This window comes from Gossypium arboreum, chromosome 12 (assembly GCF_025698485.1).
Source record: "Gossypium arboreum isolate Shixiya-1 chromosome 12, ASM2569848v2, whole genome shotgun sequence".
NCBI classification, from domain to species: domain Eukaryota; kingdom Viridiplantae; phylum Streptophyta; class Magnoliopsida; order Malvales; family Malvaceae; genus Gossypium; species Gossypium arboreum.
The window spans coordinates 8627727-8653641 of NC_069081.1; the positions used below are offsets into that span (position 1 = coordinate 8627727).

The 25915-nt window shown below is 32.7% G+C and overlaps 2 protein-coding genes across 8 annotated transcripts; both read right to left on the bottom strand.

Annotated features, from left to right (window-relative positions):
• Positions 1 to 432: 432 nt before the first annotated feature.
• Positions 433 to 5825, bottom strand: LOC108479202 (shaggy-related protein kinase kappa-like). 4 transcript variants are annotated; one of them, XM_053023450.1, is made up of 14 exons: positions 5635 to 5825; positions 5329 to 5416; positions 4132 to 4369; positions 3871 to 3963; positions 3709 to 3768; positions 3343 to 3615; positions 2901 to 2975; positions 2512 to 2568; positions 2292 to 2432; positions 2161 to 2211; positions 1564 to 1659; positions 1392 to 1475; positions 1170 to 1272; positions 433 to 934 (listed from the first exon to the last, which is right to left on the bottom strand). In XM_053023450.1, exons 3-14 carry the CDS (start codon positions 4276 to 4278, stop codon positions 846 to 848), a joined length of 1269 nt encoding a protein of 422 aa, XP_052879410.1. In that variant the 5' UTR covers positions 4279 to 4369; positions 5329 to 5416; positions 5635 to 5825; the 3' UTR covers positions 433 to 845. The 4 variants fall into 4 exon arrangements, with proteins under 4 accessions (XP_052879410.1, XP_052879409.1, XP_052879412.1 ...); XM_053023449.1 differs by having other exon boundaries at positions 4132 to 4373; positions 5329 to 5414; positions 5635 to 5824; XM_053023452.1 differs by lacking the exons at positions 5329 to 5416; positions 5635 to 5825 and adding an exon at positions 5072 to 5292.
• A 1600-nt stretch (positions 5826 to 7425) lies between these two features.
• On the bottom strand, positions 7426 to 13782 carry LOC108479203 (regulator of nonsense transcripts UPF3-like). 4 transcript variants are annotated; one of them, XM_053023448.1, is made up of 14 exons: positions 13534 to 13782; positions 13279 to 13437; positions 12591 to 12697; positions 12153 to 12248; positions 11941 to 12039; positions 11710 to 11789; positions 10849 to 10962; positions 10455 to 10602; positions 10197 to 10270; positions 9497 to 9926; positions 9172 to 9261; positions 8976 to 9085; positions 8846 to 8899; positions 7426 to 8016 (listed from the first exon to the last, which is right to left on the bottom strand). In XM_053023448.1, coding segments are annotated over exons 1-13 (1548 nt in total). In that variant the 5' UTR covers positions 13536 to 13782; the 3' UTR covers positions 7426 to 8016; positions 8846 to 8860. The 4 variants fall into 4 exon arrangements, with proteins under 4 accessions (XP_052879408.1, XP_052879407.1, XP_052879406.1 ...); XM_053023447.1 differs by having other exon boundaries at positions 7426 to 8019; XM_053023446.1 differs by having other exon boundaries at positions 9169 to 9261.
• Positions 13783 to 25915: the final 12133 nt, after the last annotated feature.

Below are 25915 nucleotides of genomic sequence, written 5' to 3' on the forward strand. Positions count from 1 at the left end.
GCTTTGGAAAAGAGGATTTGGGATCAAATATATATATAGTTAAAAAATTTATTTTGCATGTTAATAGGATTTTGTTGACGAAAAGCTTTAAAATTATTAATTTTACATAGTGTAAAAGAAAGAGAAGCTTTCTTTCTGGATGCGGTTGAGTTGTGATGTCAGTCTATTCAGCAAGGGAAGTTGAGGCTTTAATCGATCGTTTATTTTGAAAATGGCAATGGAACCTCCAAGACTATGCCTTCTCAACCTACTTATCTAGCAGTGGGTTAAAAGGCCTACTTATCCTTGCCACATCGGAAATTCACTTCGAAGCGCAACAAAAGGGAACCTTCTCTCTAATAAAATGAACCATCATCAGCTCACTACATCCTTCCCCCATCCTCTCTTTCTTTTTATTTCCTTTTCAATCTACCTTTATAAATATAATACATATTGAAAAACAAATAGATCATCATTATATATAACAAGGGATAATTTCTTAATCCATAAGCCAAACTAGGATCTTACTGAAGAAGAGAGCTGAGATACAGGACGAAAACTTACCAGCAGATGGTAAAATACATATATAGCTTCTCACCATTCTAATATTACTATGGATCACCAATGCATATACATTAAGAAAACAAGTTGATACTACTTATAATAATTGCATCCACAAACTGAACAGCAAAACAGCTTCACCAGCATTCAAAGCCTTGCCTCTCCTCCCTTCTACTCACTTGTTCTCTAACACTTCTTTCACTACATCGATGATGCAAGTCAGGTCAGGGATCTTTTGCTTATGTTGATACAGATCAAATGGCCTCAGATTTGCTAGTAGGAACCCAAGAAACTTGGAATGGTTGCTAAGTGTGCAGTGCCATGAATAAATTCTGCTTGCAAGCATGCTCCGGAATAAGTTTCTTGACAACTTCTGGAGGGATACCAGAGAGCTCTGCCGATTAAGAGGAAAAAGAGAGCAAGAGGTTAAGACCACTCAGCAGGCTGGAAAGTCATCAAGATATGATTAACCAATTGAACAACGTAGTTACAAGATAGATTTTATCATAGCTCTTTTTTTTCTTTTATGCTATGATGATCTGTCAATGAGATTTCTCAACAGAATAAAGCAACAATGCATCTAAATGACATAAGATGCTAAGTGTATTTAAGTACCAAGCGGAACTGACCTTGAGGCTTGAAATTGAAGAGAGGTGGTAGAGGACGGCCGTTGGGAAGGCGAACATTTGGGTCCCTCAATTCATCAAAGAAAGGGTGAACGCAAGCCTCCAACTAAAGAAGTACCAGTACAAGGAGATACACATGGAAACGGGAGAAAGAAGAGGCTGATTATTGAATTATATTTTTACCATTACTTATCAAGGAAGCAAACTTAAGAATGTCACACTTACAGCAGTGCATCGCAAATTAGGAGAGTACTGAAAAAACCTACAGACAAGGTCTACTGCTTCTGGAGGTAAACGCTTTTGGAAGACCTGTTGCAAATATGTATTATGAACTTTGAAAAATAAATATTATGACAAAGGCACAAAAAATGGAGAAGAAAAAAGAACATGCATATACCTTGTGCCATGGATGTGGTTTTATCTGGGGAAACTTGAATTCAGTGTAGTTCGGGTTCATGCACTTGATCTCCTCCCTTGTTGGAGTCCCCAAAACCTAAACAACAATTGAAAATATATAGAAGCTTTCTTAGGGCCATCCAAAAGGCACCAAACAAATAGTTATGGCGCAGACTGTATCCGGCAGTACTTTTAAGTTTTAACATATTCAAATCCCCAAATACTGAATTTATTTGATTCAACATTTTTTTTCTCTATTCACCAAAAGGAAAAGTGACACCATAGAAACTCATTTCTAACTTCTGTGAAAAGTGTCAACTTATATTCGGAGTTTATAAACCAACCCAAGAGTACATTTAGTTTCATTCTTAACATAACTGAGTTTAAGAAAAAGTTAGTCTACACTGATTATAAAAATTTATGGTTTATTTTATTAGCATCCTTTTGGTCAATCTATAATCTTAGAGTTGGGTTGGGATGTCATAAACTTCAACTGATTTGTCCTATTCTAGCCAATGGTCAAAATTAAGTAACAGATTAATCATGCCTCAAAAGCATATACTCCAAAAAATTTATGAGAATTGGTAGAAGCAATCACCTTAATGATTTCAACTAATTGGTCGACCCCGCTCTCACCAGGAAACAGTGGCTGCATGGTAAGTTAGAAGTCAGAAACAACTGACTTATTAAGCCAACAGTAACTTATAACAGTATTCTGATTATACAAACCTGTCCAAGAAGCAACTCAGCCATCACACAACCAGTGGACCATATATCTATGGCAGTTGTGTACTCAGTAGAACCAAATATGAGTTCAGGAGCACGATAATATCTCGAGCAGATGTAAGAAACATTAGGCTCTCCCTTTACCTGAAAACATTGGAAAGGAACCATGCTCAGGTGAGGAAAACAGAACTGGCCACAAAAATTACTATTGTATCAAGCTTACCAGCATTTTAGCACTCCCAAAATCACAAATTTTCAGCTGATGTGTATGTGGATTCACCTGGGCATGAACCATAGCAGTTCTCATCAAATAGAGGACAATTTGAAACCAAATATGAAGCCAGTTTAACATTTTCTTTTTTCCTCACATAAAAAGAAAAAAATAATAAATCCTCAAGCTACCTAATTTATATCAGGGTAGCTCCACATAACTACCATATGTCTAGCAAAGATAAAAAGAACGAAGCCAATAATTCACAGATCTCTATAAGGTCAAGAGACTTTACCACCAAGAGTAACAAACAATACATTTATGAGCGAAGTGTACACTATTACATGAAAAAATATCTCTTTCTGCGGCAAATACATGATTCCTGAGAAGAAGAGTCTTACAAGTAAGTTTTGAGGTTTAATATCACGGTGACATATACCAATGCAGTTGTGTATATAGGCAAGTGCTCTGCAAATCTGCAAGCCAAAAGAAGACAATTAACTACAGCTTTCTTCTATTCAATTAAAATCTTTTTGCATTTAAACTAGACTGAAGAAAGGGATAAAGAAAAGCAAATTTATCTCAAAAGAAATTAAAATATTTGACCAACCTTATGGGAAAGCAATAGTTTGAATTTAAAATTGAAGGATGACTTCTCATTATATTACCATATGAGATAATAACAATACAGGAGAAGTTAGACCACAAATCATTTTTCAAACAATTTTGAACTACCCAATTACCCAGTAAAAGGTAATCCGAAGAAAGAAGCATATTCCAACTCCATCAGTCCATAAATCAACAAAATATATAAGGATATGCTTCCATAAAACAGGGACGCACCTGATAGGTATAGAGTTTAACATATATTAAAGGCATTCGTGTGTTGATCCGGGTGTAGCTTCTTGCTGTGCGATTAACAGTCTCAGGAACATACTCAAGAACAAGATTGAGGTAGAGTTCCTCCTTGTCTGTTTTTGAGAAAAAATAATGCTTAAGGGACACTATATTTGGATGGTCCAGCATTTGCATAATCTGTAACTCCCTGTTCTTGTAACGCTTGTCTTGTAGAACCTTCTTGATGGCAATAATTTCTCCATTTTCACGACATTTTGCCTGCAGCAATCAGCCGACTCATTTCAAGGTTATAATCTATTTGAATAAATTCAAGAACATATTTACAGACAGGAGTATAATAGAAGTACATACTTGGAAAACAACACCAAAAGAACCAGTTCCAACCACATGCTCAGCAATATAACTGACATTCTGTCAATCAAAACAAAAAGTAAAATGATGCGGGTCAGTAACAAAACCAAATAAATTGAATTTCACAAGAAAACTTGCAAGCTAATTTATTTTTCTTCCAACCTGCTTTGAATGACCATTTCGACCACCAATGGTTGTTCTTATCACATGCCCTGTTTCAGCACCCACTCCATCAACTACATCAGGTTCACTGTCCTGCATGGACAACAAAAGGGGTCACTTACAAGTATAAAAGCATTTTGCAAAGATTGTGAACTTCTACTTAAGGTTTCAACAGGCAAACTACCATATTTTCAATTAGATATTTTGGCACGTCCAATCCCCCACCCCAACCCCTCTCTATATATAAATTGAGCTGCTTACTCTGTCTTCGTCATGGTCCACTTTGTCTGTCAATCTCATTTCAAGCATTTCTCTCCCCAGCCAATCAACAGAACTAGAAGAACTTTTGAAACCGTTGACAGACCTTGAACTACCTGCTCCACCATTTCCTAGGCTTGCAGAAGCCATAATTCAGCCAGGAAACCTTAATAGATTCTCTAGTATTTGCTATCAACCATATACTCTGCAGTGCAGCTGCCCATCCCGTCCAAGCACCAATCTTCCTAACAGATTCCCGAAATTAAGAGTCAGAAACCTTAACAAAGATAAATATAGAATGATTTGTTAACATAAATAGCCACCAACTGAGATAAAAAGATCTGATAAGAAGAGAAAGAAATGCATCAAGAAAATAGCTTCCTAGACAACATCACAAGAATAAACTCCTCAAATAGAAACAATTATATGCTTCTAGGAGAGGTGAACTTAATCGTTTACATATTAGAACAAATAACAACAAGATAGATAAAATGGAATATTGAAAACATGTTGGAATTAAAATTATCAGTTCTTTGCGTAGGATATAATTTTAGGAATTTGTGTCAGAAGAAATGTAACGAAACAAGGAAACTGGGAAACAAAGAAGAAATATATTCTCAGTCAAGAAACGAAATGTTAAGACAAACAGACCAGAGCTTGACTTCAAAATAGTGAGATCAGCTATATAAATTCATTTCCATGTAAAAGTTAAAGTCTAATGTCGTACTCTCTGAAAGATGCCCTAGATTTACTGTTTTGCTTAATCTTCAGTCAATTATTTTACCTTAAAAATGAACCTTCTTTCCATTAAAAAAAAACCTTACTTCTTAGCAATTAGTTTCATAAAATAATCACTGTGATCTCAAAATAATGTAAAAGAAAAATCGAGGAAAAAATAGTAACAAAATTAGCAAAAAGAGAAGAAAATCTCACAGTAACTCACAATCACAACGTGAAATCATCCGTCTAACTGGTAACAAGCTTCGATCAGATCCAACCCTAATCTAACTAATCGAAACACAAGAAACCACACCTATGTCCACTCTAAGGATAAATTTATAGAAGAAAATCCTTAAAAAAAGCACTTCTGCTTACAATTAAACCTAAACTATAATTAAACCTAAACTATGTCACTTAAAATAAAAAAATTTAAAAAAAAAAAAAGATCGTGAAAACATTGTTAGCGTTTCGGATACTCACTGGGAAGAGTTGGAAATGAAACTTGGAACAGATCAAGCGCATCTTTCTCTTCCAATCTCCGGCGTCCACTTACGAATTCAAAGCAGCTCTTGCAAAAAAAAAAAAAAAAGGAAACTAAGAACAGTTTCTGATCTGATCAAGTGTTCTATTTTCTTGATTTTCCTTTTTTTTATTTTTTGTAATTTACATTTTTCTATATTCTTTTGAGTGGAGAGAGGGATGGGGATATATATATATGGAGAGAGAAAGTGAGTGTTTGGAGTTTTATGGATGTTTTTGGGAATGAAATTAAGAACTGAAAATTACCTGACAACCTTCATTTAACCTAATAATTATAATCATCATTGCTATTTTCTTTTAAACAAATCCCTTCACTGTTGCTTCTATTCCGCTTCCATTCATTCTAAATTATTTTTTGTTAATCAGTTCAAATCAACTTCTTCAATCCCACAGAATATACTTGTTTTCCTTTTTCAAACTAAATAACCACGTAAATTTGTACCTAATTTAAAATAACATTTTATCCCTAACGAATCCAACATTTTTATCTAATTTAATTATAAATTTCATTCGTCCAACCCTACAAAAATTGGAAATTTATTTTTATATTTTAATTTATTGGAATTTCATCTTACATTTAAAATAAATAAATATAATTCAATTATCAATAACCACATAAAACTGAACTTTAAACGGATGGTTTTTCTTTTTTTTTGAAGTAGTGATTTAATAGCAAAATTTAAAAGTATCATCCAATTACATTAAATTTTCAATTTTTATAAAGTAGAGAGGTAGAAATTTAGAATCTGACGTGTGCCTAATTACTTTACCAGATCTATAATATCAACAGAATCAGTTCAATTATTTTGATTTGGAATAAAAATAAGAATCATTATATTACGCCACCTATTTCTTTAACTAATTTTGTTTATTTCTTACTCTTCATATTATATACAATCATAATACAACTTTTATTTCTTTAAAATGACGAGGAGAATTGTTAGTGAAGCTTTTGCATTGTTAATCAAAGCTTAGTATTTACAATTTTCTTTTACTTTAGAGGACGAGATAAGATTAAAAGAATTGAAGGCATCAAAGTGTTAAAATGACTTACATTGAATTACTAACTTTTTCAATGGCCAAATTTTTATTTAATTAAAGAGCTACAAGAGATTAAATTAAAATATTAGACAATTATACCATTACCTGCTTCCATTGGTTAACCCGGTTATCACGCCATTCTTAATTTGATTTTATTTTATAATTATTCGGATATGATAATGTTATACTTGTGATTGTATTGAATTTGAATGAGAATTAAGTCGAATAACTGGATGATAAATCTAATTTGTTATTATAGACTCAACCCAATAGACTGGAAATTATCAAATCATATACCTTATGAATTTAAAATTAGTTGATATGATTAAAAATTGCTATAATAAACTCAAATCAGTGCTTATATAAAATTCGTAAGATATTGCATAAAATGATAAAACAGGAAAGGAGAGTAGCCAAGGCCATAATCATGGGTAAGAAAGGGCAATTATATAAATGTCGAGTTAAGGTGTCCTCCTCCTCCACTCCACATACATATATACATACCCTCTGTAACGATATAAAAGTAGTTTGTTTATCTATAAGAAAAAAGAAGAAAAGAAAAACACTAGTTATGGTCCACTACATAATTAAAGAAAAAAGAGTATACATATGGACATGTTCTGCCCCAACTTGTCTCTAAAATTCTATCTAATTTACATCTCTCTCTTTTTTTTTCTATTCTAAAATTATTTCATTTTTAGATATACTAACGTTGAATGATCAAGATCCAACAAAACATAATCTAAAAAAGGAACAGTATTCTGAGGAGTTATTCTGGACTCCTCTGATAGTGCATGAATACGAAGGGTAACGTCTAAACCTAACAATCTAGGAATGAACTACTAAATTTACATGATAGAAATGTGGCACTCCTTTCGCTTCAAAAGATACTCGTCTTTTTTGTTGAAATACCTTAAAAAAATTCTTGGTTTTTATTACTATTATTATTATTTTGCCATAAAGTATAATTTATTTGAAGAAGAAACACTTATCCAATTTTCAACCAGCACTTTATTAAGAGAAAAAGAAAAGAAAGAAATCTCGTTGGGCAATCACATCAAATGGCATCATCAATTTGAGTAACATGGGGAGATGGGTTCCAACGACATTTAAATCTACCATATTCCTACAAAACACTCAAAAAGTATCAACGTAGTCAAAGAAATAAAGATCCAAAACAAGCTGCGAAGGAGGGTGACTTCCCTTCTCTTGCACAAAACCCACCTGAAAACTTGTGGGGGCTGGCTGGCTGCCTTTTATACACAAAGTGCTAACCCTAAACCTAAGTCCAGCAAACAAGACCACACCGCTGCATTTATATTTACAGTTCCAGTTGAGTCCTCAACTGGATAATATCTGCAGGGACCAAGAAAACAGTGGTATCGTGTGACTAGAAAATCATAACCTCCTCCTATTCTCAACCATCTTTCACAAAGATGGAGATTTCTTCACCCTCCCGTGTGTTAATTACAGTGATACCATCTGCAACCTCTGTAGGTCACTCAACCTTCTGCGATAAGATCATGGGTACCAAGACAGCCTACAGCAATTGCAACTGCATGCTCAAAATTCAAGTGACCATGCACTCTGCTGCATAAATAATGATACGAAGTGAGAATGACTATAATACCTTGAAATAAAAATAAATGTATATTGCATCCGACAGCACAAATGAAATAGCATGAACCATGCAATGAGGCAACACCCTACCTACACTGGAATTTTCTTTCATGTGGCAAAATGGAAGATGACAGTCCCACTCCTCAAGACAACAATCCAATTCAATAAACCAATTTGTTTCACAGCCACGACAAACAAATTTTACTCGGATGGATGAATTCAAGCAGATTTTAATATTCCATACTCTAGATGAGATTTATGATCAATGTCTCATTCATAATATATTATCAGTAACACAGATTAATATTTCAAGGCACAGCTTCCGAACTTTTTCTTTTACATCACCGCTTTTCATAATTTGTAAAACTTCCGTCGAGATTCTTGTGTTCTGATTGACAAAAGAATTAATCACAAGCTAATAACAGGAACACACTAATGGTTGCATTAGACCAAGTTCAAACAAGTTAGCTATGGTTTGACAGATGTTTCGAGTCTTAAGTTAACTTGGCAACCACCTAACTAATTCAAGGTGAACACTCAAGGCATTACCTGGCAAAAGGTTTAGACCTTTAACTAGACTCAAAAATACAGACTGATTATGATCTAACTGGCCATTCCCTGAATTTCCAATACAGCACTCCAACAGGCTGAGAAATCAGTCCAAACTACATACTTCCTTTACAAAAACAAATAGTTCACATCATGCTCTAAACTGTGTAACTTTCAAGCTGGTAAAGCAGTGGCCAACAAATTCAAATCATTACAATAAATGCGTTCACAATAATTAAGTGCTTACCATTTTAAAAATTCACTAAGAACCTGAACTAGATTTCTGTACCCAGACTTGTTTCTGCAAATTTGGAGAATAAATATTAACAGAATAACACTACTAAACATATCAGATATTACAGCACAAATATAATCACCTCATGAGAACCATAGTAAGAAGCATTGCCTCTCTTCCCTGGTTTCCCATCACTCACAACAGATGATCCATCAGCAACTGCTCCGCATCGGCTACCATGTTTAGAGGATCCTGCATAAATTTACAAGAAATATTGATGAAATGCAAACAAACACAAAACAGACAGTTAATCAGCTTCCAAACACAAAGCTAACCACCATCAAAAGAACTGTTACGTGCACTTCTGACAGTTTTAGGTTGCATGCTCCAAACATTAGATAAATCAACTTTAGTATCACCATAAGCCCCTGCCAATTATACATGGAAAAAGAAACATCAAAAGTTGTTCTCCCTAAGGAAAATTATGATTATGCAGTTCTGGCTTGCTGCTGCTACTCACAGAGCACATAATGCAAAATCCCAAGTGCAAACATATGCAAGTTCTCAATTCAATGTGTCATGATAGCAATCAATTATATTTAGTAGAAAATCCCCAGGATAATGATTATCCCAAGTAACAATAATAGCTGAGATTAAACATACCTTCTGAAGAATCTAAAGGTATATGTGCAGATTGAAAAGCAGACGATGACAAGGACTCATCACTTGCATATGATCCATCAGAACGGCGAAGGGTCCATACACCACGGTCTGGCCTGTCTTTGTTTCTCCTACGCCTCTCTGGCTTCTCACTACCATGCAAGTCACTCCCGACCTTATTGTCTGAACTGTTAGTATCCTTCAGCATTAATTGTGCATGTGAATGCCGAGAAGGTCGTCTGTCCTTTTCCAAATTTGGGGTCTGAAGCTGCTGCTCTGACTGGACCCGAGAAGACTGACGAGCATCCTTGTTTAAAAGTACACCTCTGATAATTCTGCCTTCACGCCCAACATTTTGTTTGATAGGAGTTGAGCCAAGTATTTTTGTAATTGGCGATGCAATATCCTGTTGACGTAACATGCTTCCAGCCACCTGTGCAAAGAATTATAATCATAAGGAATGCAAAATCACAAAACATGGTGATTGAAAACTATAATTCCTTCCAGTATCCATGTGAAAACAACAATCTTATTAGCAACAATATCACATATAGAATGAGAGTAGCATTGTTCCTTTCTCCCCCAATTTAACCTACCCCCCCCCCCCAACACCAAAAAATAATAATAAAATAAAATCCTTACCCACTCCCCAAGTATCATAAATGCACTCTAGAACATGACAAAAAAGGAACAAGAGGCTCACATGAGAAAATTCTCTCTCTTTCCCTTTAAGAAGCAGAACTTTCTTTTTACCAGCATCAGTAACTCCAGAAACTCCTGGAAGAACAAGAATGAGAAATTTAAACTGGAAACATGAAACATCAGAATGCAACCACAAAATGAAAATTTCTGACTGATTACAATGCCAAATAAAACATACATAAAGCAAAGAATAATAGCTCATTAAACAAAGGAAAATTAGAATAATATATATTAGGCATTTATCCATTATCACCCATACCACTTTCCTCTTCAGATATTTGAGTTCCCACAGGTGAAGGTAAGGTAGCATGCTTATCAGAAAGTTGCTTATCATCCCTTTTGGAAACCAAAATGTAAGCGGACTTGTCTTTGCCACTTGCATTTTTCAAGCTATCCCTTAGAACATACTGCCACCAAAAGGACAAGGAATTAATGATAAAGAAACTTCCAATATCCGACCAGGAAATCCATCAAGGTCAACTAGATTTATTATTAAAAGGGGGAAAAAATCAAAAGCAAATGTATCGGTAAATACCCAAATCTACACATCTTTACAACATGAAATTACAACTCCATTACTATGCAAGAGAGAAAGATATCAACTCAAAAAATATTATATAGTTTTTCACTAAATTAACCAAATATACACATACCACTGTAGTACTACCCCTTCGCTTTTCACAACCTCTTCTGGATGATGCTGAACTTGGACTTCCACCAGATAACCCACCAGCTCTTTTGCTCACTTTCCCATTAGATAGTGACCTCTGTGATAAAAACACTATTAGAACCAGTAAGTTGCATATGATGAATTGCTGGTGCAAATAGCTCACAAAAAAGCACTGAAAGAAAATCAGAAACAAATTAAAAGCATAAATAAAAGGTCCAAACTTCGACAAGTCTGAGATTCAGGCTCTGTAATTAAAAAAGTTAAAAATGAAATCCTCATACTTTTTAGATTTAAAAATTCAAGTCTATTTGGGGAAACTGTTAGCATTTTCTATCAAATTTTGCTTGCTATCAAATATGCTTCTGAAGTTTGTAGGGTTGTATGAGTGTATTGAGGGTAAATTTTGAAGGAAGTCAACAATTGGACCACAATTTGACATCTAAAAAAAGATTTATTCTTAAAATTTTGAAGTATAGGGACTAAATCTCAAACTCCATTCAAGTAAAGGGACTAGCGGCATATTTTGACCTGAATAACATAAAATAAAACCAGGAAAGGAGAAGTTGGGGGAAAAAAAAAGACAGCTTACTTCAGTCCATTTATCAATATGTCAAAAGGTTGGAGGAGAAAAGTATTGAATCCTTGGATAACATTTTATCATTCTTCAGTAATGATGTCAATGATTGATTTTAAGATCGTATTTCCCTATCAAATCACATTATAGTGAACGAAAGAAAAGCCTATTTGACTGTAAGGGCAAAGCTTGGTAAGAAAAACACCAAATTATAGCAAACACAACACAGCTCCTAACTTTTGTCAACTATAATAGTGTTGCAAATATTACCCGAGATGCACCCTTAGCAGCTCTTTTCTGTCTAACAAAATCCATTAAAGGTGTAACTATCGGACTATCCTTTGATACACCTGATAAAAGCCATTGTGGCATAACAGAAAAATAGCAATACATAAAGATAATTTTTAGTCAGTCAATATAACTACAAAAATTTTCTTCTTGTTTTTCCAAAAGGATCAAAATAACAACTTCAGAGATATGGATAAGATTCATCTAACTAACCAGCTCTTTCTGCTTCCCTTCTCTCTAATTGTATCTCGGCACTAGGAAGATTCTCAACTGGCTTTTCAAGGAATTCAAGGAACTCCAAATACTCAGGATCTAGATGTTTATCAAGAAAAACTTGAATTCATGAACAGGAAAATAGTGGCATAGATAAGTTTTCACAAATTCCACTTCTTTTCAATTATGATTAAATAAAATCAGCTTATTACCTTTGGATATGGTCCCTTCACGACCATCCTTTTTAGAGAACTGCTTTGGAACACGTTGAGAAGGTGCATACTCAACAACAGCTTTGAACTGAGCCCCTGAAAAAGAGAACAGATATTTTAATTTGAAATCTACATGTAGAATCACTTTATTGCAAATAGAGGCTAAGATAAACAGGGTATTAAAGAAAATGAGATATTCTACATAAGCTAGTCAAAATCTCTTTTCCATTAGGCAATCAAGGTGCTCTAACATCCCCAAACAACTCGTAATTTTCTGAGGTGTGAATTAAAGACAGATTCAGATCATATGCCTATTTGAGACTTAAAAGAGGATTATGTTTTATACTGCTGCAATAAAAAACTAAAATAGTATTGCTTATAACAAATGAAAGCTACACTACATCAATTTCTAAGAAGTTAAAGGTTCAAGAAGCATACCCTTCTCACTAACAAATACATGACCATTAAAGAATTCTGCAAACTCTAAAACATCCTCTGGCCTCTTGAAGTCCACGTACGCTCTTGAATAAGACAAATTCTTCTGACTACAAATAATTTTGAAAAGTAAAACCATAATAAGATAATCTTTTGCTGTAAGCAACCCCTAGAATTTCCGTTATGAAAACAATACAACGTGATAATGCAAGATCAGCTGGATTAATTAGCCTCTCAGCAATATCTAAACGATTTATTCATATTTGATCGGAAGAATCAAGAACATGGCAAAAACTAGTACAAGACAATATAAACACTCCTACTAAAGAAAGACACTGAGACTCTGAGTAAGCAAAGCAAGGCCAAACATGTCCCTTTACAAGAGACCCGCAATTAACCCCACAATGGCATAATCTCCACATAAGACACATTGGATATATATATATATATATATATATAGAATCAACCCTTATGAGGGCTGAAAGCAGTAATTTACTGTAAATGCAAAGGAAAACACCCATGCAATTCACTAAAGGAAAATACGGCCAAAGTTAAAGAAATAGAGACCGAGAGGGACTCCATTAACAAAAAGAAAAAACAAGGATAAGAAAATACTAAAAAAGTCCAATGAAGAATATGATCCAACCCCCCCCCCCAAAAAAAAAAAAAACGAAAGAAAGAATGGACCAACCTACTCTTCCCGGGACGAAAGGAGAGCCAGTTGTAACGGCCAGAAAAGGCACTATCGACTTGTTCGAGAAGCACGGACTCCGTGATGGACGGAGGTAAGTGGCGGAGAATCACCTTGGTTCGATCTAAAGTCCCCTTCATGCCTTCAAAAACCCTAACCCTAAAAATCACAAACCACAACAAAATCCCCCTCAAAAACCCTTTAACGAGTTTGAAATTTAAGAAGGAAAAAACGCGAGAGTCGCTGTGAGATCACATCTTCAATGAACGGAATTGAGAATCGACCGATTAGCACATCGGAGCCCTAATTTTTGCGATTTGAAGCCCAAATCGCCATGCAGGAGCGCTTAACACTAAATGAAGAAACATAATAAAAAAAAGGATTCCTAGGAAGAACTTGTAAATTCTTTATTTATAATTTTATGATATTTCGGTTATGTCTTCATTCTATTTTAGGCTATTTTAGTTTCATTCTTTTTATTTTATTTTAAAAGTGCCCGAACTTTTGAGTAAATTTGATATATATATGGTTTTAGAAAACAATTAGGGATGATTTTTTTATATTTAGGGTAAAAAGTTCATAATTTTTTTCCAAACGATTAATTTATTTGGTATATAAATTTAAGCAATTGTTTTCCTTTCCCATCCAGATCTTATTCTCTTATTTTCTCAATTGATTCATTTTATACAGTCTCAATTTCTCTTAATTTTATATTTCGTAATTTTTTATTTTTAATTGATTTTTATAATAATAATTTTGTACATTTATTTCTATAATAATTACATTTTCGACGTCCAATTGTAAATGGTAAGAATATTATTAAAATTTTTAATTTATTAGTAAGTTGTTAACATTATTAATTTTATAATTTTTTTATGTTTATATAATCAAGTCAAAAATCGAATTTCAGACACATAAATATACAATTTAATTGTGCGTGTTATTGAATAATACTTGCAAGAGGGGGGATTTTTGCACGTGTTGTATGCTCGAGGGGATTAAATTGGAGCCCATACTTATCAGCTCTTTGGCGGAAAGACGGAGACCTGAGACACACATATTTTATCTTTCGTGCAGCGAGTGTACAATTACACTTAAGGACATAGCTTTACAACTCGATTTACCACTGGATGGGTCAGTCATTACAAGGGTAGTGGCCGTTGGCGATTGGAGCGCAATTTGTGAGCAACTATTAAATAAGATGTCAGACAAGTTTTTTGGTAGTCGAATAGAGATGAAATGGTTGGAAGAAAATTTCAATTATATCGACAACTCGGCGTGTGCCATTGAAAGAGAACAATATGCCCAAGAATTCATCTTGAGGTTAATCAGAGGTATTCCAATGTCTGACAAATCTCGAAATCTGGTACATTTAAAGTGGCTACTATAACTTATTGACTTGAAAGAAGCAGTGCGACTTAATTAGGGATTAGCTATGTTAACCATATTGTAATAAGAGATGTATCAGGCGACACAACCACAAAAAATTAAAATTGGTGGTTGCATACTCATTTTGTTGTTATGGGCATGGTACTGACTATCATTTTTACGTCATTGAGTGAACACTCATTATTCTTTCTCACTCGTAATAAGGTAAAATTTATTTGATAATATAGTTATCGTAATATTTTTCATTATTATATTTTTGAAATAACATATTATTTAAATAGGTAGAACAATAAGGCGAGTCATGTGAGTATAACGAATGAGCTCAAAGATATCCAACTACTGCTAAATCAACAATCGGAAGCCGAGCTTAGTTTTTGAATTTTAAATTATATAATATTTAAGTAAGGATTTGAAATTTAATAAATTTAATATTAGATAAATGATAAAATTTAGGCTTAAAAGTGTAAAAAGTCCTCAAACTTCTTCAAAAAAATGCAATTAAGCCCAGTTTTTTTTTCACTCAACTAAGTACTTGAACTTTCAAAATGCATCGAAAAGACTCTCAAAATTTTTCAAAAAACAATTAAGCCTCTGCTCTTATTAAAATTAGAAAATAATAATAAATAATAAATTTTAGAAAAATTATTAAATTTTAATAAAATATAAAAATTAAAATTATTAAAAATTAGAATTTTTAAAAAATTGTAAAAATTTAAAAATTGTAAAATTTTATAAAATCATAAAAATTAACGACCCTAGTTTTTTTTCAATTAAAGTCATCACGTGTCGCAACACAACTAGAGGTGTCCATGGGTTTGGGGGCCCAATCAAAGTTTTAGGTCTGTTTGCTAGGCCCAACCCGGAAAATGGATCTAAAATTTTACTCAAGCCTAGACCGGATAAAAATACTAAAACCCGCCCAACCCATATTAATTTTTATATAATTTTTAATATAAATTTTTAAATATATATAATACATAAAAAACTAAAAACATTAAAATAAATGTTTTCTAACAAATTGAAAATAAATTTTAAAAAATATGTATATTTAAATAACACTATATATGCAAGTTAAGAAGCAATTGCCTCTAAAATAATAACAAAATTAACAATAAAACAAGAGTTATACAATATCCAAACAATAACTATAAAATATTACCAACATAATAGTGAAAAGGTAGCAAAATAATGAAAAAAAAACAAGAAAATAGTAAAAAAAAATAAAGCTGGGACGGGTTCAGGCCAAAAAAGACTTACCCGAGGCCTGACCTGTTTTCTAAACAAGCTTTATTTTTTTCCCAAGCTCATTTTTAGAGTCTATATTTTTACCCAAACGCTCCCAATTTTCAGGCTGGCCTTTGAGCCGGATCGAATGACCCGACCTATGGACAGGTCTAAACACAGCGTGACATGTGGCAAAAATGATAAATAAAAATAAAAATTAATAAAAGTTATAGAAAAATTATAAAATGCTTCTTTTGGTACGATAATTTTTATAAAAAATTTTACAAAATTTATATTTCTTTACATTTTGTATAATTTTCCGACAACTTTATAAAATTTTATACTTTTATATTTCTATATATTTTATAATTTTTACAATTTTTATATTTTTTTATTTTTAATAACTTTTTAATAATTTAATTTTTATTAAAATTTAATAATATTTATAGCTTTTATTTTTTCTAATTTTTAATAAAAGCGGGGCTTAAATTTTTTTTGAAAAGGTTTGAGGGTCTTTTTGATGCATTTTGAAAGATCAAGTGCCTAATTGAGTGCAAAAAAAAGGGGAGGCTTAATTTCTTTTTTTTTAAAAAAGGTTTAAGAGCCTTTTTGACGCATTTTGAAAGTTCAAGTATCCAAATGAGTGCAAAAAAAAAAAGTTGGGGCTTAATTGCTTTTTTTGAAAATGTTTGAGTGCTTTTTGCACCCTTAAGTATAAAATTTACAATTTCATACTATAGTTTGAATAGATGTAATAAGCTGATCTGAGAATTCAAAAATGCACCCCGATCGAATTTTTGGCCAACCGTAATATCTGGCATGTCAAGGTGCCATTGATAGTTTTTGCGATGACGAAGATGCACGAATCTGATCGAGTGGTGCACCAGTTTAGGTTTAGGCAAAGTATTCCACCATCACCCTAAGACATCAAAGAACTACACAAAGTCAACTTGCGAGAGAAAATTGACGAAGATTGGGCAAAATTCCTTGACAAATATATTTACATTTGGGAAAATATTTACAATTTCATACCTATATGCGAACCAATTCTCGAATTGGAATTGGCGACCTCTACGGATTAAATGATATAATTTAAATATCACGGTAAGCCATATCTACTGCCAGAAGAGGAAAGGACTAACCAATGTAACACCCCATACCCGTATCCGAGACCGGGATAGGATACAAGGCATTACCAAAATTTTCAGAATAATTTCAATTAATTTATATCATTTAGTATTCATTTTCATGTTTCATGTAACATCCTTTTCATATTATAATTCTCGTATCATATCAAATATTCTATCCGTTGAATCATTGGAGTTCTGATGGATTTTTCAACAATACACTCAAAGCGTACATTTCTATATTCCATCAATTCATATTCAGAAATAACCCTTAGGACGTTTAATCATCAAGCACTCTTTCGAGTCACATCTCATGTAACTGTAGTGAATCAGGATTACCTTTTCAGGTCAAATTCTACCACCTTAAGTTATCATAAAGAATCATATATCGTGTAACCGTAGCAAATCAGGATTACCTTTTCAAGTCAAATCCTATCCACCTTAAGTTACTATAGTGAATTAGGAATAAATCCTATTCACTTTAAATTACCATAGTGAATCAAGAACAAATCCTATCCACTTTATATTCTCGAGAAGGCTTTTGTCAGATTAACCGTCCAGGTTATTTATTTCTGCAACACATGCAGGAACTCTTTCATTTGGGAAATCACCTATATCCATCTGGAACCCAATTTTCAAACAGATTTTATCCCTTTTAAGTAGTTTCAAAACATGTGTTATTTCTTTCATTTCAGCATCCATACATTTCATATATTCAATTCAAACATCATATAAAATACAATACAATATTTAAATTGACATATTTACATGCTCATTCAAGTTATACGAACCTATCTGACTAAATTGTAGAAATACAAAAATTTAGGGGCATTTTGGTAATTTACCATTTTCCCAAATTTCACCCTATCTTAAACTAATAAATTCATTCAATTTATTAATTTAGATAATAAAACAATTCAGTCCCTTCAATTCGGTCATTTTTGACATTTTTACAAAATTCCCCCTAAAGTTTTACTTTTATTCAATTTAGTCCTTAAGCCTAAAACATGCAAATTAACCATACTAGATGAATATTCATAAATATTTTCCTCCTCCTCCTCTCCATTCCACATCCTTAATGTATATAACATGCTTATAAGTAACATTATCTACAATTTCACTATTTACTTATATGTATATTCAAAGTTGTCCATCCGTGTCATAGTTACTAAATTATTTTTATCTTAAGATAAAGAACTCCAAATTAAGATCAACTAATTTTTCCTGAAACTAGATTCACATATCTTCTTACCATAAAATTTTCAGAATTTTTGGTTTAGCCAATAAGTACAGTTTATTCTTTAAATTTACCCTTGTTTTGCTGTCTTACAGTTCCGACCATTCTTCACTAAGAATTAATTTTATCCTCGTACAGGATCCATATGATGTTCCTGCTTATTTCTCTTAAAAATATACTCAGTAAGGGTTTTAAAAATATAAAGCCCTTAATTATTTTTCTAAAATTTTTAATGATTTTCTAAAGTCAGAACAGGGGAACCCGAAATCATTTTGACCTTGTCTCACAGAATTTATTATATCTCATAATTCACAATTTCATTGCTTACACTATTTCTTCTATAAGAAACTAGACTCAATAAGATTTAATTTCATATTTTGTTCATCCTCTAATTTGGTTTCCAAAATTTATGGTGATTTTTAAAATTTAGCCTACTGTTGTTATCCAAAACTGTTTTAGTGCAAGATGTTTATTTACCACGTTTATAACACACTTATTTTCTTTCTCTACACTATTTCCCATTACTTTCTCTTATTTTCTCTTCACTAACATATCAAGAACATAAAACCTTATGTAAGAAAACTCTACATTAACATCATTCTCATGCTTTTTCAATAGTATCAAACTTAAAAATTTATTGAAATCTTGACGTTCTTACTTGTCTCATTGATTTCAATCTTTAACTTGATTTTGTCTCTCCTCCAGCTTCTATTTCTTGAATCTAACTTGATATTCTAGCTCCTCATAGTATCCTTGTCATTTTTCTCTCTTGATAGCTAAGGAAATTCTTTTGATTTCTAAGTGAAAATGGTAGATTTTTGGTGGAAGATTATAAAGAAAAGAAAACTTTCTTTCTTCAACGTGAATTTCATGGATGGAAAGATGATAGAAATTCTTCATCTTTCCTTCCTTATATATTAAATAAATTAATAATAAAATAATATCTCATTAAAATATTAAAATAATATTTATCTTAATTAAATAATTATAAAATATCATCAACATCATCATCACTTTCTAGACTTCTCTCTCTTCCAATTGACCATTTTTCCCTTCATTATCTTTTAAAATTCCATCATTGAGTCATCATTTAATTTGATAAAATTACAATTTAGTCCCTCATAACTCTTTACCTATTCAATTTGGTCCTAATTCATCCATTTTCCTTAGTTTTTAGATCATTCCACCCTTAAAATATTTACACTATTGACCCTTTAAATTTTTTATATTTACACTTTAACCCCTCAAGTTTTGAGTATTTACTCTTAGGCAATAAAATTTTTCACACTTTTACAATTTAGTCCTTTCCTGAATCAAGATATCATAATTTACTTCCCAATATTGTCATAACTCAAAACTTCCATTTTTGTCACTTATTTCCTTATTTTTCTATATCAAGGATAATATCTTACTATAGAAATTTTCGGGGTATTACAGGAAACTTCGTCGTAGGAGGCCAAGACAACCCCACATGGATCTTAGGTCGGGAATACATGCCTTGATGGAGTTACCATTAGCTCCAACCCCACACATGGTACTGATGGTTGCCCTACCTCCTAGTCAATATGGTTCATATTATTTTGGTGCTTTCACTAACCCTATTTTTTATACACAAGCACTGCACCGTATCATGTATCAACACTTTCTGTAGGTGTATTTTTTACAACACCTCCATCCCTAGCACCATATGGAGTGCCAATGCCAATAACAACACCGATGTATTCGTCATCTCCGACAATTCCAACATTTTATTCGAAACCAAGTTATGCGGCATCATACATTTATCGACTGATAGTGTCGCAAACACCCTGGCGTCATTGTTCTACCAAGGTGGCTCATCTTTGCAACCACCTATTACTCGAACAGGACGACATGATGCTCAAGCACAAAGGAATGGAAAGAAGATGAAGATAGAGCTCGATGTGAAGATGAAAATGAAGAAGATGAGGAGCCGAAACCCTAACTACAAAGAAATCTTATTCGCAATCGGTACCCATCGAGTTATGGCACATATTCGGCTGACAACACAGATTATTTTTTAAAAAAAAAATTGTCATGTAAATTATCATTTACTTTTTTAACTTTTAATTTGTATTGTGTTACTTTTTTCATGCATAATGTACTTATTCCAATTAGATTAAAAAAAAGGGTGACATGTTGTATTTTACATCAATAATATACTTATTTACAGTCTAAGAAAAGAATTAAAAAATTGGCTTTTTTATTTTTCATATCAGTAGTATATATGACTGCCTCCGGTCGTACCAGCGTCCAAAGTAGAAATCCTGCACAAAATATATGAAGAAGCGGTGTCCACAAGTATATGGGTCAGGTTGTAATATAGTTACAACGGAGTAGATGAGTACTACGAGGATCTTACCCAAAGGAGACGAACACTAAATTAATTCTAACCTAAGTATAAATAGATCTAATTAGTACTTTAGATGAATTATATTACGATAAAAAAAAAAGGTTTTTAGGATTCTTAATAATGATAAAAATAATGAAATAATGAAATAATGAGAAATAAAAAAATATATTTATCAAATCTGAGCATGGGTGATTAGCTTGCTTCGGTAATCATAATCAACTATCGTTTCGGGTTTTCTTATTCAATCAACTAGCTGATATCCTAATAGGATCTTCCGATCTTCTACTAGAATAATGACTCAGTAAGAACTATTATCTCTCGACCTTACAATCCAGACCAATTTAGGGTTAAGGTGTTCACGGATAGGTCATACCAATTTTAGGTTAATTCCCACCTTAATGACTTCTTAGGGTTGTCAGGCTTAGGGTTTAAGTTCTTAATTTCCTGAACAACTAATCCGCTTAAGAGAACCCTACAAAACAGTTAATTAATCATACCTCCACTCGCTAATCCCCCACAAGAGGATTAGTTTCTCATGGATCTCATTGTAAGAGTATGCCCAAAGATTAATCATGAGATGGTTGTAATAACATACTTGATTTATCATGTTTTAATATAAGGCATTTCCATTATTATTTCAGTTTTTCTTTCTGTGTGTACAAATAAACTGTCTTATAATAATGTCCTCAGAATAATATGATTGTTCTTAAAAGATCCTTAGTCAAGTATTATTGTTGACTAGGACAACAATAATGCATTGAGACTAACATGTAGTTGATTGATGATAAAGAGTTGTCATTGATATGGAGTGTCAAAATCAATGCATGAATATGTGTGTTAGAGAAAAACATATTGGACTGACCCGCCATGAGTATGTTTCTTGGATTATTATGTAATTGTCACAATATTACTCATAGTGATTAATATGTATATGATCCTCAGACTTGAGATCATCATTATCCCAACATTGTGAGTTGTATATTTTGATACAGTCAAATGTACATCGTAACTGGTTGTTCTATAAAGGCTGATGTTAGATATACCACAATCTATGTAGAGGTATATGGTTGATCAATATAGAATAGGTCCCTCCTACATAATGGAAGTAATATCTTAAGCCACTTGATTGAGTGAGACTAGAACTGCATGGCCATGCTCAAATAAGTTGATATGAGATGTCATACTTATTTGTATATTATAGTCTACTCAAGATATCAAGAAACATGAGATGGACTATGCAAGTGTGACTATCCCATGACTTGTGTTCATTCCAGAGATAAAGGACTTGAGGATTAATGCATGAAAGATAAATCACAAAAGGTTATGTCGAATCATGACTTCTTGTAACTTAGGTAGCAATGATGCATTGCTAGATGCCACTCATTGTATGTAACATTAGAATCGTTCTAGTATTACTGCTAACGTTACAAGAGCCTACAGGGTCACACCATATGGTTGAGATGATCGGAATAAAATATAGTTGGTATTGTTTTTGGTTGTCACATGAATTAAATTAATTATAGAATTAATTTAATTGGGCAATCAAATATCGAACATATTATATGTACAAGAATGTTGTACACATAATGGGAACATAATTCTATTAATATATGAAGTTGGTTCAGTATATAAATTTAAATAAATATAGTTTACCAAAATCTTTGTTATAATTAATGTAATTATAATTTCGGTTAAAACATTATTATATTTATTTATTTTAAAATATTCGATATAAATATACCAAATTTAAAAAGGGAGTTATATATATAGATAATAACCCTAAAAAGAAAACCTAGTTTTTGTTTTTGAGTGGCCTAGCAGCCGTCAAAATAAAGAAATCTCTAAAACTGTTTTAGGGACTTCTTCCTTTCATTGTCAATTAGGTGGACTACGTAGAGGTCGACATCTGAAAAGTTGCGACTTGGTTCGATAGTGGTTCGGAATTCTCATTGCCGAGGCGTCGCTGTCTACTCAGATTGAAGTTTTGGTAATTTCGAAACCATTTTCATTATTTTGGTTTTCCCGATTCATTCCTCGCACATGGATCCATGGTTAAATTACCGAAATTTTATTTTTTCGCTGCGCCTTGGGGGCACCGGCATTCCAGCACTCATAAACAATATAAACTTGATAAAAAGAATAGACATGAACAATAATTCAAGAATATAAGGTTTAGAATAAGGATGGTTTATATTAGAATAGAATGTTGAATCCTAAACTACTTATACAAATTTCAATCAACTATAACTTACTTTATTACAAATTTGAAAGTAAAATACATAAGTAAATATAGATACAACATGAGGCAATTAAATTATAATGATATCCAAATTAAAACCCTAATTTATTACAAATACTTCAAGTATGGATTTCTAAGAAGTATTTTAATCTTTGAACATGCCGCCAAGCTCGTTCTGTATTCATAATATCCTAATACGCCCTTTTCTTTGGCGTAATCTTGGCACCATTCCTTCTAGTGCATACTCATAATCAGCCTGAAGAAAAAATATAAACTCATGTAAGCTCATAAGAACTTAGTGAGAAAAACGTCCTTTACCTGTACAATGCTTACACATTGTTACTGAAGAATTGTTAAGACTTTTTTATTATCTTGGTCTTTCAACTTGTTTTTGTCAAATATTTTTCCCAGAATTTCATTCTTCATTCTCTATGGATATCACGCCTTACTCTGAACTAATTACTTACCCATCAACACCTTCGATACACTACTTACCTCTTTCAAGATGATCTTTCATAAGTCTTTACTCATTTCCTTTACAGAGTTCCATACGACCGAAACACCGTTACTCTTGTATTCGTAACTTTAAGCCATCGTTTCACCACAATTCATGTTTGATCACTTATACAAATAATAGGTGCTTTCAGATATACGATTAAAAAAACCCTTATTCAAAATATGCTTCTTTTATGTTTACTCATTACCTCTTCTACATCTCATCACTTCATTACTCATAGTCGAATCATGGTCTTGCATAACACTTTACCATAGCCCATAAAGACACTGTGCCTTTCTAATCTTTCTAATCACACTTACAAGTCATATTGAATGTGCCAAAACAATTTAACACAAAATCTGCTGCCAGAAATCATTTCTTTAGGGTATGCCATTGAGAGCCTTGCTATAATATGCCACAAGGGCATTGTTTTCAGAATTCACCATATAAGTCATTCCTTCAAAGTGAGCCACAATGGTTTGTCTTTTAAATTATTACTACAAAAGTTATCATTGTAGGTTTCACCATTGAGACTATCCCTTCATAATTCACCATAAATGCATTCATTTCATATTGCGCCACAAAGGCTTTCTTTCTTTCCTGACATATTTATAATATGGATTTGCCTAAATTCACGTTATGTGAGGTTTGCCCATCATCATCCTGGGACATGCAACGAACCCCATTGGGAAATCACCGTTCTTTAGTTCCTTTCGAAAAGTGTCATGACCATGGGTTTTTCCTTCAAGATTTATATTAGAGATTGTGTTTTTAATCCCAATGGACCCCTTTAGACTCCACCGTAATGAACAGACACAGATTCTCTTGACAAGCTTTTCATATTCTGACATTATTTAATACTCAACACTTTCATGCATTAACATACACCCAAACTAATTCACATCCCTTCACATTTTTACCAGATGTACTCATACAACCATGCTTCAACATTAGGATACTTATCTCATACTTAAGCTTGACAGATTTTATACGAACTATACATGCCATTCCTAGCAAACATTCTTACTATACTTTTCTAGTTTCAATTTCATAGTTCAATAAATTTCCACAAAGGTATCTCGTGTGAATAGTATACTTACAAGAGTCAACTTAAGGACTCACCTGACAACCATGGATAGCAGTTTGAACTCTAGATCCAACCTTCATCATGATACTGCAACAACCACTACTTACAAAATAGAAGAACACAATTAAAGCTCATTCGAGTAACCATACTATCATATCAAACCCAGATGAACCACATACAAAGCCTTACTTCTTCATCTTATTGTTCATGCACTCATACAGGCCTACTCTTTCATAACACAACATGTAGAGCTATAAAACTTACCTTGACATGGAGTAATCATTAATAAAATCTGGGATCTCAACTTCAGCTTAGAGAAATGCCTTTAGTTCTTCAAGCTTTAGATAACCTTACTTTAAAAGAAAGAAGAAGAGAACTCCCCTTTTTCCAAACATAAGTATCTATTATTATAATATAAGTTCTTATTGAAACTTGACAAATGTCACATTATTACTAAATTATCTTATCAAAAGTTTACAACTTCCAAGAAACTAATTTAATATCCTCTTATCTTTTAACTATCCTGGTTCACATTCAGTTGGTTTCTAACTAGCTTACCTTGCAACTTAACATGCACAATACCACAATTAATGGACGCACTATATCCCTAATGTAAACTCATACTTTCGAGACCATTTTACTTGGTCATTGGTTTTATTCCAATTAATATAGTAACCTAAAAATGAACCTTTATTAACTTAACCACATAATTGCATATGCTCGCTCTATACTCCAAAAAACGTACTTGGGCAAAGCTTATTCTGCCAACCATACTACTTTAGGACTATACGCCAAACCTTGTGCCTGTTAGAATTGGGGTGTTACATAAGAAACGATTTGCATGAAGGGAAAAATAAACATATTAGCCTTATAAATTAAGAATCTGGTGAGCTGGTAACCTTTCTAACTCTTTTTTATCTTTTTTATTGAATGAAAAAGGTAAGAAACTTGTAAGTTATGGTAAACTTCATAGATGTGAAAAAAAATCTTAGATAGCTTATAAAGATAATTTGCATGCTAATGGATTTCGACTGTCTCACTTATGAATGCTATCGTTTTGATTGTCGAATGGTTATTTTGTTTAGCTAACCAAGGAGGAGGCCTAAGTGACAAAGGAAAGGTTAAACAGGTGTAGGGTTCAAGCATCCTGGTGTTTTGCGGATGAGTTTCTGAACTCCAACTCTCAGTTTTCATTTTGCATGTTACAGGGCTGTGATAGTTGGGTTATGTGTAACACCCCATACCCGTACCTGAGACTGGGATAGGATACGAGGCATTACCGAAATTTTTAGAATAATTTTAATTAATTTAAATCATTTAGTACTCATTTTCATGTTTCATGTAACATCCTTTTCATATTATAATTCTCGTATCATATCAAATATTCTATCTGTTGAATCATTGGAGTTTCGATGGATTTTTCAACAGTACACTCAAAGCGTACATTTCCATATTCCATCAATTCAT

Coding starts and splice junctions, on each gene's coding strand:
- LOC108479202 (XM_053023450.1), bottom strand. CDS start 4,278: ATGGCTTCTGCAAGCCTAGGAAATGGTGGAGCAGGTAGTTCAAGGTCT. Junction 3,616..3,708: donor CTTTTGGTGTTGTTTTCCAA/GTATGTACTTCT, acceptor TGATTGCTGCAG/GCAAAATGTCGTGAAAATGG. Junction 2,212..2,291: donor CTGAGTTGCTTCTTGGACAG/GTTTGTATAATC, acceptor CTTACCATGCAG/CCACTGTTTCCTGGTGAGAG.
- LOC108479203 (XM_053023446.1), bottom strand. Junction 10,603..10,848: donor GAAGGGGTAGTACTACAGTG/GTATGTGTATAT, acceptor TTTTGGTGGCAG/TATGTTCTAAGGGATAGCTT. Junction 9,262..9,496: donor ACCTTTAGATTCTTCAGAAG/GTATGTTTAATC, acceptor TATAATTGGCAG/GGGCTTATGGTGATACTAAA.